Genomic DNA, 14,168 nt, shown 5'->3' on the forward strand with positions numbered 1-14,168 from the left:
CGAAATTAGCCAGTAGAGCTAAAAGAAAAGTGTTCGCAGTTTGTCTCACAAACCAATGTTTGGCAAGATTAAAACAGAGCTTCTCCTTATTCCCGCCAAGGAAACTCCTAATATGGGCAGTAACAGTTCGATTGCCCAATCACATACATTATTGCATTTCAACTGACGTCAAAGCGAAATGCCGATCGCTTTCCAGAAAGTTCCACGGAGAGATGACTTTGTTTGCATTCGCGTTCGCTAAGCCAGTGAAAATACTCGCCCGTTTGCTTTTGTTCGGTAAGCCATTTAATTTTTTTGCATTTTTGTTTTCGTTCTGTTTTTACGTTTATTTTTCAAAGTCATATGAAAGTCGCTCTATCAAAAATACCATAATACTCTTTGTTCGTCCCTCCAAGATTTTGCATAAGCATTGTTTTTATTTCCTCTTGGGACTTAAAATGGTCCCAACAGAAACTGGAAACAATATTTATGCAAAATTTTGGAGGGACAAACAAAGAGTATTATGGTATTTTTGGTACTGGCTAATTGCATCGTTTCCAATTGTGTTAGAATTTTTGCCAATTGTACTACATTTCTGTGATTTGTTAGAACTAGAAACGCTTTATGATAACTTGTGTCTTATATAAATATGGAGACACACTATTGTATATATGCTGCCGACAAGTAGCATTAAAATTCGAATAAATCTGCAGTGTTAGTTATTTCAGTTAAAATTTTGGGCAAAAATTGGCTTTGATTAACGTTAGTGGAAAACTGAATTCCTGAAGTCGTATTGCAAATACCAGGGAGCTTTGGAAATGAGGACGACGACAGCTACGAGGACTTCATTTAAAAATACGAGTTCGCGTTATTCATATCACTACGAAACTATTTCATGTCGTTTCGCGTCAAAAATGTGTAGTAACTGTCGAGGAATTAAACTGGTATGAGTGGGTTGGAAGCGTAGAGAGAGAACTGAAAATTCCTCGTCATTTGCTAACGTCCTCCACAGAACCTTGAATTTGGTCATTTCACGTCGTCATTTAGGAGATGACGGCAAAGAAATGTACCAAAATGTAAAACGCACGTGCAGAGCGTGCAGAGCCATTGTTTTTGCTCACTAAACCTATTGTTTTGTAGCGTCGTCGTTGCCGTCGGCGTCGTCGTTTCGGAAGCTCCCTATTATCACGCCCTCTCCGTCAATCACAAATGTTACCTTTCCGCGCTTAATGTGGGCGCCCTTTATTTTTTTTGCAAACACTTATTGGTCAGTTTGTCTGCTTCTGCTGTAATTGGTTAGGCAGTGTGCTAACGTCATGTGATGGATCACTGCTCTAATTAACGCTTACTGTCATGTAATTCATGTATAGTAACACTTTTCTCAGTCGGTGGGAGAATATTTATCGTAAGCTTTTCGTAAAGCTCATGTAAATCGATTTCAAGATGAATGAACAAGAACTTATTTCCTCAAATGGTTTGGTGTTTTACTCCTACACTGCTTGCCAGTGTCTCTATTCGACCATACATTTATGTAACGTACTTTTTGAAGGAAATGATAGACGGGCCTTCGAAGGAATCTCCGACAACCCGATTTCACGAGCAGTCATCAGGGAGCCACGCGCATTTCCCTCGCGCCTCGATTCCCGCGTGACTACCAAGAAAACGCCTGTTGAGGATTCCTACGGTTAGTTCCGGATGACTGCTTTCGTGTAAGAGAATGTAGATTATTATCAGTGCTGAGTCACTTTGCAAAAACAAGTCACGCATCATTCAACATCAAATAAAGTGCAATATTCACTGCTTACAAACGCACAAGAATCAAGAAAGGAAAATGCTGCTTTTCGAAGAACTACCTGGGTTTTTAACTGTCCTTCTCAATCTGCACATGAGGTTTGACTCGGTGCATGTGCAAAAAGAGCCAGTTAATTTCACTTCAACGAATCCACTTGGAGACTGTCCCGGGTCGCTGAACGGAGCTATGCGATACCCGAGCAAATGCTTGATTGTAGTCCAAGAATGGTGGGGTATGAACGAGCAAATTAAAGAACAGGCAAGAGACATTGGTGAACTGGGCAAATTTGTCACCTTGGTACCTGATTTATACAGGGGAAAAGTAGCAAAGACAAGCACAGAAGCGATTCATTTGGTCACCAACTTGGATTATCCAGGTGGGTTCAACACAGAAAATCATTGCTTTATTTATTAACCGAATCACAATTATTTTTATATTTTGTGTACTTCCTCAAAAAATACGAAGGGAAAACCAAGGACTAAACTTTTCAAGCAGCTCCATTTGGCCTTGTTTCATTCTTGTAAATGAACCGATAGGCATTACATAACTTAGGCGCGTAAACGTGTAAACGCGCGAGAAGTGTTTCTTTCACACGGTAGGTTCGCGTTTGTTCGAAACAAATCTGTTGTTTTTTAGCCATCGTTTGGGTAGTTCAGTTGGACTACCATACGGGAGCCTTGTGGACTTAAGGACAAAACCTCGGGGTCTCAAAATAAGATGGTGTTGTAATTTTAATGCCATCTGAAAATGGATTGACTTCCTCGTCTTGAAAGATGAGGTTAAACTCGTGCAAAGAAAAGATGACCGCAGAATACCATTCCACCTCTTTGCATCAGAGTAACATCTATTGTATTCTTAGACCCCGCGTCCACATGTGTCCGGATGCTAATTTTCGAAAACGGAGACATTTTGCTCCGTTTTTGCTTCCCGTCCACACGAAAAGGGCACCGAAAACGAAGGTTTTTGAAGACGCCTCCGCGTGTAGATTCTAGAAAGCGGAGGTCGAGCTGATACCAAAGAGGGCGATGCGCACGCATGCTCTATAAGTAGAGGTGACCGTTTTTCGCGTATTCGTGTGGACAGGCAAATACAATTCGAAAACGCTACGTGTGGGCATTAAGTTTTTTCATACACGGAGGGGAAAATCTTCGTTTCGAAAACACCCGGAAGACCAATTCTTCAGAGAACGCCGCCGAATGCCAATAAAGGTGGTAAGGCATTTGCAGTCACCAGTACCATTCATCAGTTAGCATTACACATTACAATCTGCTGTACGTAGTTAAGCGATAGACAAGTTTGGGAATTTGTAGAAAGGATGAATGGCGAGTAGCTCCCTTCTGGTTCATAATAAGTTCGGTCATGTAGTACTGGTCGTGGCATGTAAATAAAGCCTGGTTTTTACTAGCGACGCAAGCAGAAGAGCGCTTATTTCACCGCGAAAACGGGGTTGACGCAAGCATAAGCACAAGGATCAAGGATCGTTGTGTTTGCGTTTATGCTTGCGTTCGCTTGCGTCGTGTGAAAACGAAACTCAGCATAAGCGCAAAGAAATTTGTTGCGTCTGGCCAATTAAAACGCTCGTTCCAGATTCCCTGAGTCTGAGCATTTGAACCAAATGATGCTCATGTCGACGTTCGTTTTCACTAGCATTAGCTGGTTATGCTTGTGCTTGTGCTAGCGCTTGTGATGGCGTCGCTAGTGAAAACAGCTAAAGACAGACAGCATGAAAACTTCAACATTTTTATTTCGTTAGTTTTTGTTTTGTTAATGTCAACGCATGGAAATACAAATATAAAATAATATGAAAAATTCAACTTGAGTTTAATCCAAAAGAAGTATGGTTCACAATGCTTCATAACTTAACGCCAAAACCACGCCCTCGTTCAATTTTTCGTGTCTTTCTTTGTTTATTGCCTCATAATTTTTAAGCTAGACTTCAATAACAAAGGTTATTACTCAACACGTTGTGACAATGTCCAAATATGGTCATCGTGCGTACTCAACGCATATCCTGCTAATGAAGGGGGAAGAAGCTGTGGTGCTGCGTCGGTAGGGAAGTAGTATACAAAAATTTGGTTTTATCAACGGAGCGATTCGCTCTGACGAAGGGCTAACGCTCGAAACGTCAGCTTTTAGAATCTCTGTACGGTGGCCAATTTACATTGTCAATTTACATTGTCAACTCCGTTAATAAAACCAAATTTTTGTATATCCTGCGATATACGTAATTTTGTGTGTCGCCGAGAAAAATGGTATTTTTCCAGCTTTTTTTTCCAATAAACGTAGAAAATTGTGCTTTGTCATCAATGTGTTGAATAATAAAACAATTATCCTGCTCAATCTTGCGGAAGATCCCCTGATTTTAGCCAATGTATCAGGCGATATTCCGCGCAATTTCGCAAAATAATTGTTAAATATTAGAAGAGGGCCACACAGTTTGTGCGGTATGAAACTCGTTAGTAATAAAATGGCCAGTCAGAGCATTTGCTGATTCGACCACCTTCTTTAGATATATAACCTTTCTAAAGATATATTACCCTTTTTTAGATATATAAATCTTTATCTATAAAACATAAAGCTTCGGAATCATATAACATTTAGCGAGTCAAGTTAGCTATCGGCGAATATTTTTCTTTTCCCTTGAGTCTCGTTGTGTCCCAGAAGCAAGTCGAGGGGAAGGAAAAGAAAAGTATCAAAGAAGCGGCCACACAAAAGGGCTTCGGCCTTTTACTTCTTTGAGAAAACAACGAGTTCAAGCAGACACAACATTGATTTGTTCAAAGCTTTTTGCCGTTGCATCGCGTGATTGGTTTCAGCGAGATCATGGTTAAAACAACGCAAACTCTGAAGCCTGGTTTTCACTAGCGACGCAAACACACGCGCAAGCATAACAGCGCTTATTTAACCGTGAAAACGGGGTTGACTCAACAATAAGCACATGCGCATACACAAGCACACGGATCAAAATGTTTCCTTTTCCTTGTGTTTGCGTTTATGCTTGCGTTCGCTTGCGTCGTGTGAAAACGAAACGCAGCATCAGCACAAGGAAATTTGTTGCGTCTGGCCAATTAAAGCACTTTTTCCAGATTCCCTGCGTCTGAGCATTCGAATAAAATTATGGCGGTTACCGAGGTTGATTTTGATGCTTATGTTGACGTTCGTTTCACTAGCATAAGCTACTTATGCTTGCACTTGTATTTTAGTCGCTAGTGAAAACCTGGCTTGATCAACCAATGATGATAAGGATTAATGATGAACTTTATATTAGTGTAAAGTGTATTTGGCGCTGGGGCACTGATTAGGGACACTGATTAGGGACACTGATTAGGGACACTGATTAGGGACACTGATTAGAGGCACTGATTAGGGACACTGATTAGGGGCACCGTGATTAGGGACACTGTACAGTAGAAATCAAACCAACTCACATCAAATTGTAGGCTGGTTTTTGAGGAGAGGGGAAAACTGGTGGAGTACACGAAGAAAAACCTCTCAGAGCAGAGTAGAGAACCAACGAACTCCACCCACACAAGACATTGAGTCTTGGAATCTAACCCGGGCCACATTAGTGGGAGGAATGTGCTTTCACCACTGCGCCATCCATAGGATAGTCAGTTGCATCATGATCAATGAAAACAGGAAATGTTTTATCAATAGAGAGAGCAGACATAGATTGATGCTTCTCTGGTTTGAATAAATAGTCCATTTTACAGTTGTGTGCTTGGTTACCTGGCCTTTGAATGAAAGTGAGGCTGAAGTTGACCTTGTTTTGATAGAAACCTCACTGCTTTTATAATGTTAATTCTTACTAATTAGCATGACAACAACATCATTAACATAAGAAAAGGAGAGGTCTGTATCATAACAAGGTCAACACCAGCCTCACTTTCATTTAAAGCCCAGGTAACTAAGCACACAACTGTAAAGAGGTCTATTTGAATGTCTGTCTGATTGTCAACGTGGTTACGATGAGAACTATAACTTTTAATGGAGAGATTTAGCTTCGCGTTTTCATGAAACTACAAACAGGCTGCTTTTTTAATTAAAAATTGTCTCTCCCTTTTGAGATGTTGCTCGATATCTGGAGATAATAAGGAGGAAGTGAGCAAATGAAACAAGTTTCGTTGATTGTAGTTTAATGGCGTAGCTGCCACGTCTCTTCTATATCTCAGTTGAAGACGACGTGCTGAATTAGTAGTCGGAAGGTCGTAAGCTCGACCCCTTCAATGAAGCACTCGGATTTTTCCGAGTACTTTCTTTTCTTGTCACCATCGGAAAAAAATACATGTTGTCAAGTTTCTTTAATTTTTGGCAAATTGTAGATTTCTGCATGACGTTTTTTGCGTACACGATGCTAAATCTCTCTAATATTTTGTGACGCTACAATGACGAGGGCGTGGTACACAATTTGATTGTTTCAACATTGAACGTGCTCAGGTGCTGTGAAAGACATACAAGGTGCAGCCCAGTATATGCTCAAGTCAGGCTGCAAGAAAGTTGGCATCACTGGTTTCTGTATGGGAGGATCACTATCTCTGGCAGCTGCTGCTCTTGTACCAGAAATCTCTGCTGCTGCTCCTTTTTATGGCATTCCACCTCCACAGCTCGCGGACGTGTCCACCATAAAAATCCCACTTCAGTGCCATTTTGGTAAAAATGACACTTCCAACACGGCAAACCCGACTAAGTACGGTGAGCTGAGGCAGCAGTTGGATGCAGGAGGTGTGGATTACGAATTTTATGAATATGAGGCAGGCCACGCGTTCACGAATCCACACAGTGCTAACTATAACAAAACCATCGCTGAATTGTCTGTGGGAAGAATGATCGATTTTATGAACAAGCATTTAGCTAGCTAAGCACAATAACGCCTAACTAAATACAGGATGTCGCATCGACAATGAGATTGCATCATGTAAATAGAGCTTACTCTGCAAGCCCTGACCACTTTTCAAACTTCCTATACGTCTTGCCACTTACAAATCACAAAATGGTGTGATTTCTATGCTGTTATTTTGGTGATTGTATGAAGTAAATCAAGTCCACATATTCAAATTGTACTCTCTTTAATTTCAAGCCTACATAAACTAAATTAAAGTTCATAGCAGTCAGGACGCGATGATAACCAGGAAAACGTTAGGTTGTTGGCAAAGAAACCTTTTTGTTCCCAACAAAATAGTCTGTTTACGAGCCAAGTGGCCCATCAGAGCCGGAGCTTATTCCGGTTTCTGTGACCCCCTGGATGGGATGCCAGTCCATCGCAGGGTTACCCCCCCCCCAGCACAGCATTTCGCCGGCAATCATTTATACACCTGGGTGGAGAGAGGCACCATGGGAGTAAAGTGTCTTTCCCAAGAACACAACACAATATCCCCGGTCAGGACCCGGACAAGGACCAGTCGATCCGGAGTCGAGAACACTAAGATCATTATGGTCTAATCGAATACTATGCGGAAAGAAACGTTAAAAGAGAAAAAGAGAATTCGCGTATCCGCATATAGCCATAGCTTTTATCCTTTGATGATGCAGAGTTTACTAGTATCGTTATTGAAAGCGAAAAACCAATATCACCTATAATCCCATCTGTCAGACAATACGTTCGCGTTGATTGGTCAATATAGCAGGGCCGCATTTTTTAAATATAGACCACTTTTATAAATGGCGACCACTTTTACATTCTTTGTCTCTATGTTAATTAGACTTACTGCCCTCATTTTGAAACAAAAATTCTTTTGAATTTTGCTCGTCATAGCGAGGGTAGGATTCTGATTAGCATTAAAACAAAAGAATATTTTATTTGGTCGCCATTATATAGCCTTGGTGTGAGTTATGGCTCCCTGTTTTTTCCGGTTTAGTTTAAATTGCGCACATGAAATGAAATTTTTGATAGAACCCATTGGGAACTCGGAAAAATCCGAGCCCCAGATGGGATTCGAACCCACGACCCTTCGTGATCTAGTCAGATGCTCTAACCACTGAGCTACTGGAGACTCTATGGAGTCACTTTTGTGTGTATCATTCTCACATTCGCTCACTTGGGTGGTTAGTTTGAATTGATGTGGAAAAACCCGAGCCTAAGTTTACATTTGCGACCCTCGAACCGGACAGTGAGAGCTATTTACTGTGAGGAACACCCGCTCCTGCGGAAGAATGACTTTAAACTAGAGGAGATAATGCCTGCAATCAATTTTGTTTGAAAATTCTTTTAAAAAAGTGTTTGAATTAGAAAAAAGTGAATTTTAATAATCGCTTACTTTCACTTTTCACATTTTTTGGGCGCCGCCATCTTGAGTACTTATGACGTGTTGTTCTGTCACAAAGACTTTTTGTATAGTAGCGGAAGCTCGTGACCTTGATTCAAGGTCATGTGCTTTAGCTTCAGTCTGTTAATAGGGACCTTTAGATCGGAAGACGAGGACGACTACGAGTACTTAATACGAGTACGAGTTTTCCTTACTGAGCATGCGCATAAGGTTCGGACGCCGACATTTTTCGAAGTGCGCGTGCTCAGAACGGAAAACTCGTACTCGTAGTCGTCCTCGTCCTCCGATCTAAAGGTCCCTAATAACAATAGGGCAACCGTAAATGTTACAGCTGTTCAAGATGGCGGCGCGCGGGAAATTTGAAAACAAACACTGATACAAACACTTTCTTTGAAAAATTATCCAAAAATTTTATTGCAAAGATTTGTCAGTGGGCTAAAGCCATTTTCATTAGCATAAAGTCATTGCCATGTCACCTGTTGTCCTTTTAAGAATACATGAAGGACACATCTACAGTATTCACACATTTTACAAAAAAGCACCTTTTCTAATTTTTCAGTCCTTCCGTAGTATTGCTCGAGGATCTCAAGTTTCAACCAACTCCAAACTACTTATGGTCAGTGGTCTCTGTTGGTTCTTCTTCTCTTCTTTTCGGCCGATCCTACAAATCCAGCAGAAAATACAGATTTCATTACTTTGTTATTAACTCATAACCTGAAGGATGCCTTGTATTAAATATACCTGGCACGGGTTGTTCAAAAGCCGATTAACGCTAATCCCAGATTAAAAATTAACCAAGGAGTTTATTTCTCTACTCCTAAATGCTCTTCAACGTTGATATTCGACAAAATTTTGCATTAGAAGAGGTCAATCTTGAAAAAAAAAAGCAAAAGAAACGTTCACTTAAAAGCAGAAAACATGAAACAAACGTTTACGCTAATCCTGGATTTAGTTATTCGGCTTTCGAACAACCGGGCCCTGGTGTATAACTGTGGACATACACACAACTTTTATTTATAAGCTCGTCCCCAGGTTGTTCAGTTTTTAGATTATGTAGCAACTATCCAGGATCTGAACATGCAGCGATGAAAGGCGTGTACGTTAACATTTAGAGAGAACATTGAAAATTTATCTTCGGGTGCTCACCTCCCCAACATAAACTCAAGTATGATCAATTATACATGTACGTTGCTGTTAGGAAGAAAACGGCAAAGAATCGGACCCAAATACATACACAAAACGCACGCTTAGGTCGTGCAGAGCCATTAGGGAGATTTAGCATCACGTTTGGAAGACCTTACACAGCAATGACCAGAACCAGGTTGCTGACCAGCGGTTTTCGTTAAAACAATGGTTTGCTGGGGGTGCTCAGTCTCGCGGACTCAGAAAATCTGGTTGTGGTCATTGTTATTTAGGGGTTTCATCGCCGTTTACGTGAAACGCGCATGGCAAAAGTGACCACGTGACCATGATTTTCCCGCCATTTTCTTCGTTTGCCGGCTGCCGTGGGTTACCCGCAGGCTCGTACCCAGTCGCTATTTACGTGCTTTTTGGGGAAAGAGGATTGGATACTAGGTTGGATTAAGGCGCGCGAGGTGTCATGGGAAGGGTCGAAGGGAAAATAGCTATTTTTCTTCGGCCTCTTCCCATAACTCCCCGCTCGCTCCACTTTATCCAGACCGCTTTCGCTTTGAAACCGTAAATAGCGACTGGGTACTAGTCTGGGTCACCCGAAGCTAAAGTCACAACCTTAAAGGCCGTTTATACGACAGAAAAATTTGGTCCGGACCCGCCAAAAAAAGCGGTACGGACTCAGAACTTTTGTAAAGAAACACTGGAGTTTCTGCAGGGCCATAGGCGCCTATGGCCCTGTGGAAACTCCAGTGTTCCTTTACTTTTCTTTACTTCTTTACAAAAGTTATGGATCCGTACCGCTTTTTTGACGGGTCCGGACCCAGATTTTTCTGTCATGTAAACGGCCTTTAAGAGACCTTTAGCACCGACGTTTTCGGGATACACCGGAAACTGCAAACCGCGGTTTGCAGTTAGACGTTTTCCGTTAGAGGTTAGCTCGATTTTGAACTTTAGCAAGCCGTTCCTGTTAAGCTGACATGGGCGCCGCCATCTTGGATTTTTCATCGCTACAACTGCTTTCAAATCAAACAGCTCAAATTCTCCCAAAACTTATATTTGATCTTCAAAATTGTTCCCAATAGATAACAAACAGATGAAACAACATGACTGATATGGTCAAACGGGGGGTCTGATTGATCTCTGGCTATAAAACGCTTCCGTAAATCGCTTACCGCAAGAATGGTGTCTTAAATTTAAAACTCGAACCGCAGACTGCAAACGAGACGGGAAGGACAAGATCACGTGATTTCCCGAGGTTTGCAGTTCGCGGTATTGCCCGAAAAATTCGTTGCTAAAGGTCTCTCTATTTTACGTGAAACGTGAAGCGCCAAGCCTACGTTTTCCGTTTCACGTAAACGTGATGCCAGATCTCTCTATTGCTTTTTGCTGTTAAACGTCGTGTCTTAAGTAAGCAAAATTTTCAAACAAAACTGATTCACATAAACGTGAAATTCCTGTCAAGCCGTTTTCAGTGAACACAATAACGAGTGACTTTTAAGCAAATCCACAGACAAAGATCGAATGCACGAACGAGCATGTTTAAACTTTAACGATGCTTTCTTCTTGCAGTTGCGTTTGAGGTTTCCTGGCTGCTTTTGATCTAGAAATTAGAAATTGGTTTTAATTTACGTTTAAATGGTTGATTTCTGACAGGAGTCCATGTCCACGCGTGCCGCACGTGCATCACGATCATGTTTCCCTCTTTTAACCAATCATATTCTTGCTTTGTGGCGTAGTCGTTGCCGTTGCCTTAGCCGTTGTCTTCGCTTCAACTCCCCATTGTTTCAGACTATCTCTGTTTAGAAGTCAAAACTTTGGTTTTATTGACGGAGTTGATAATGTAAATTGGCCTCCGTACAGAGATTCTAAAAGCTGACGTTTCGAGCGTTAGCCCTTCGTCAGAGCGAATCGAGGGATTATGGGTTACGTGTAGTTTTTATAGTAGAGTAGGAGCTACGCTATTGGTGGTAACATGGCAACGTGATGTATTCCTCTTTTTCACGTTGACATGTTACCACCAATAGCGTAGCTCCTACTCTACTATAAAAACTACACATAACCCACTATTCCTCGATTCGCTCTGACGAAGGGCCAACGCTCGAAACGTCAGCTTTTAGAATCTCTGTATGGTGGCCAATTTACATTATCAACTCCGTTGATAAAACCAAATTTTTGTATACAACTTCCCTACCGACGCAGCACCACAGTTTCTTTAGAAACTACCCCATTTCTTCATCTGTTGAGAATGGTTACTGCGTTATATATTGTCAGCTTAGCCAATCAATGCTTGATATTCCAATTTTCTTCATAGGTGTAGGAATCGAAATTTAAAATAGCAATCAAAAATTATCTAGGTTTGAGAAAACGGTCACTCAAATCAGCGGTAGGTTCTTCGCTCCTAGTCATAGAATCCTGTTGTTTCCAGTCAAAACGTATTTTAAAATCATTCCCGAGCCCTCCTCAGCTTCAAGTGTTCCTTAAAGAAACCGACGAAGCCAAACGGTGTTACTTTCTGTTTAAATTAATGCAACAAGGTTTTCCCTTCCTTTCCACCGTATTTCTGGGCGTACTTTGTACATGACGACTTTGGACTTGACACGTCACGATGCGCAAGCACGCATGCCCTGAGAGATCGAGTTGACGCGCAACACAATTTGGAATTTTTGTTTTCAAGCATCATGTTTCAAAGGCTACAAAAGAATTAAAATTCAATTTGCTCACTTACCAACAGGCGACAGATATACACACTGCCAAAATGAGAAGGACTCCTACGAATGCACCAAAGAAAATGTATAACAGCAGGCTCTTGAGAGATGTCCCGCTACTCGACTTTGTTGTCTTGACTTCATTTAAGGTAAATGCTCGCGCGCCAGCGATCTCCTTGCCAAGCACACGACTAAGATTGCTCTGGTGCTCTTGAACGATGGACAAAAGATGGTGATTTGATAAGAATTTGTTTTCACCGGTTGACACGAAAAATGCTATCAATAGGTCGCCAGGGATGTTGATACTTTCTTTAGGAAATCCTGTTACGATGTATACTTCCCAAGAGGTCGTTTCTCGTCTAATGAAAAGAACAGAGCGGAGTGATCGACATTGCAACATCTGTGCGTGAGGGGCTTTCACGCGCAAACGCGTTAAATGTGGCTACGCGGCCAAATGGCCATGTAGATCTATGTACATTTCCATTGTACTTCTTTCTTTTGCATGGATAAGTGACGATTATCACCGTGGGATCCCTCACATTTTTTGACGGTTTGAGAACAAGATATACCCTGAGGTTTTGTTACAATTGTTGGAACTTAGCCATGTAGCCACGAAGCCCCGCAGCCACAGCTTGCGCGGATGCGGGTAGTAGAGTAGCCACGTAGCCATGTCGTGGTCAGCTAGGGAAGTATAAATCAAGGACGAATGATCTATTTAGACGTGGCGCAAGTCCAAGGAGCGCAGCAGGCAAGTTCAATATGGGCATTGAGAGCGATGAAAATCAATCAAACCTGCCCCTGTCGCATTAGCAAAGGGAGGATTCAGGTAAAATTAACAATATCAATATCGTCCTCAGCGACAGCGTTATTATCATCAATATGTTTATCATCTTTAACTTAATATCGTCATCATCTTATTGCGTTTAGCGTGACAAGGGTTACGTCGTGCTGCACGTGCGTTGCATCATGGGCTTGTTTTACCATGTGATTTGTAAACTTCTATGTGTTATTGTTAATATTAAATGGGATTTGAACCTTAAAGTGTCTCTTTGTGGAATAAACCTCGACAGTTTATTAGGAACCAGTATTCACGCGCCTGTAAAGCGTTGCCCACCATTATCATTTTATACATCAATACCAAAAATGCCCCCAAGGCAAGGCAATCAGAAATATGTTACCTCTTTCGGTTTTCGACAATTTCTGCACAATATCTTTGTGAACAATAGGATACCACCATAGCTCTCAATGTCAACAGAAAGCTCTTTTTCTTTTCCTCGAACTAAAAAAAAAAAAAAGAAAGGTTGACGACTTACATGGATTAATTTATTACCGTACTTCTGGTCCCAGTGGTTCATCATTGCAGTTTTGTATTATGTCAATCATGTCACCTAACGTTTATTGGAAAGGAAAACTAAATGACACTGTTAAAGTCAGGATGAGAAAGCAAGCTGGAAAATAAATGATATGAGGATCTTACATCGAGACCGTCCGGCGGAGATCGCTTTTTCTCGCAATTTCGTTCCTTAGACCTTAATCCAAATTTTCCAAGTGAATTCTTTAGACGATCCACACTTAGATATAAGACAGCCAATTAATTCATTTAGCATTGTATCCTTCTTCAGTGTATTGCTCGAGTGATGGTCACGTGCACTTACTTGACTTACAGTCATCTTTGACACAAACAATAATACAGCCTGCAAAGCACCCTGGGATGGCGCAGTTCTTGTGGGGTGCACAACCACTGGAAAAACAAATAAAGGAGAGGAAATATTAACCAGTCAATTTTAAGATGCTGAGTACTTTAGCATAACATTCCGTCATTATCATTTACTTACTTAAACATACGAAGAATCTTCAGTTAAGCGAAAAAAAGTTAAATCTATAATTGCTTATAACTGTTTGACATTATTTCTTTAGGTGAATTGTTCCATAAACAATCCCCATTGTAACTTCGCTTGAAATAATCTTTTTACCACAATTGCTTGCAATCTCGCAATCTGATTGGCTAATTTGCCGTTGTCGATAAGAGTCTAGACAACGCTGCTCGCGTCATGCTCGCGTCAATTTGTCACGCTATGTAATAGCATCATAATGAGAGAAAGGAAAGGTTACGTTTATACAAACGTTGGCCGTGTAGCACTTATATTTTAAACGGAGTTAACTGAATAGAGTGTAATGTGAAGTGCTAGATTTCTATCCCATATGAATCATGTGAGCGTTAGCCCTAATGATGGAAATGGGCCCACACAAGGACGGAGAAAAACTCTGACCAGGGTGGGAATTGAACCCACGACC

The 14,168-nt window shown here is 41.2% G+C and overlaps 2 protein-coding genes across 2 annotated transcripts in view; one reads left to right on the forward strand and one right to left on the reverse strand.

The window, feature by feature from the left end:
• Positions 1-1,711: 1,711 nt before the first annotated feature.
• On the forward strand, positions 1,712-6,820 carry LOC138030139 (protein usf-like). The gene is made up of 2 exons (XM_068878023.1): positions 1,712-2,147; positions 6,209-6,820. Exons 1-2 carry the CDS (start codon positions 1,811-1,813, stop codon positions 6,628-6,630), a joined length of 759 nt encoding a protein of 252 aa, XP_068734124.1. The 5' UTR covers positions 1,712-1,810; the 3' UTR covers positions 6,631-6,820.
• LOC138030129 (uncharacterized) overlaps positions 6,449-14,168 on the reverse strand; it is a 20,139-nt gene continuing 12,419 nt past the window's right edge. The window contains exons 4-8 of the mRNA XM_068878013.1: positions 13,529-13,614; positions 13,052-13,152; positions 11,894-12,232; positions 8,577-8,695; positions 6,449-6,583 (exon numbers count right to left, since the gene is read on the reverse strand). Of these exons, the coding sequence (XP_068734114.1) occupies positions 8,620-8,695; positions 11,894-12,232; positions 13,052-13,152; positions 13,529-13,614 (602 nt within the window). The 3' untranslated portion in view covers positions 6,449-6,583; positions 8,577-8,619. The remainder of the gene's footprint in view (positions 6,584-8,576; positions 8,696-11,893; positions 12,233-13,051; positions 13,153-13,528; positions 13,615-14,168) is intronic.

This window comes from Montipora capricornis, chromosome 2 (assembly GCF_036669925.1).
Source record: "Montipora capricornis isolate CH-2021 chromosome 2, ASM3666992v2, whole genome shotgun sequence".
Taxonomy (NCBI): domain Eukaryota; kingdom Metazoa; phylum Cnidaria; class Anthozoa; order Scleractinia; family Acroporidae; genus Montipora; species Montipora capricornis.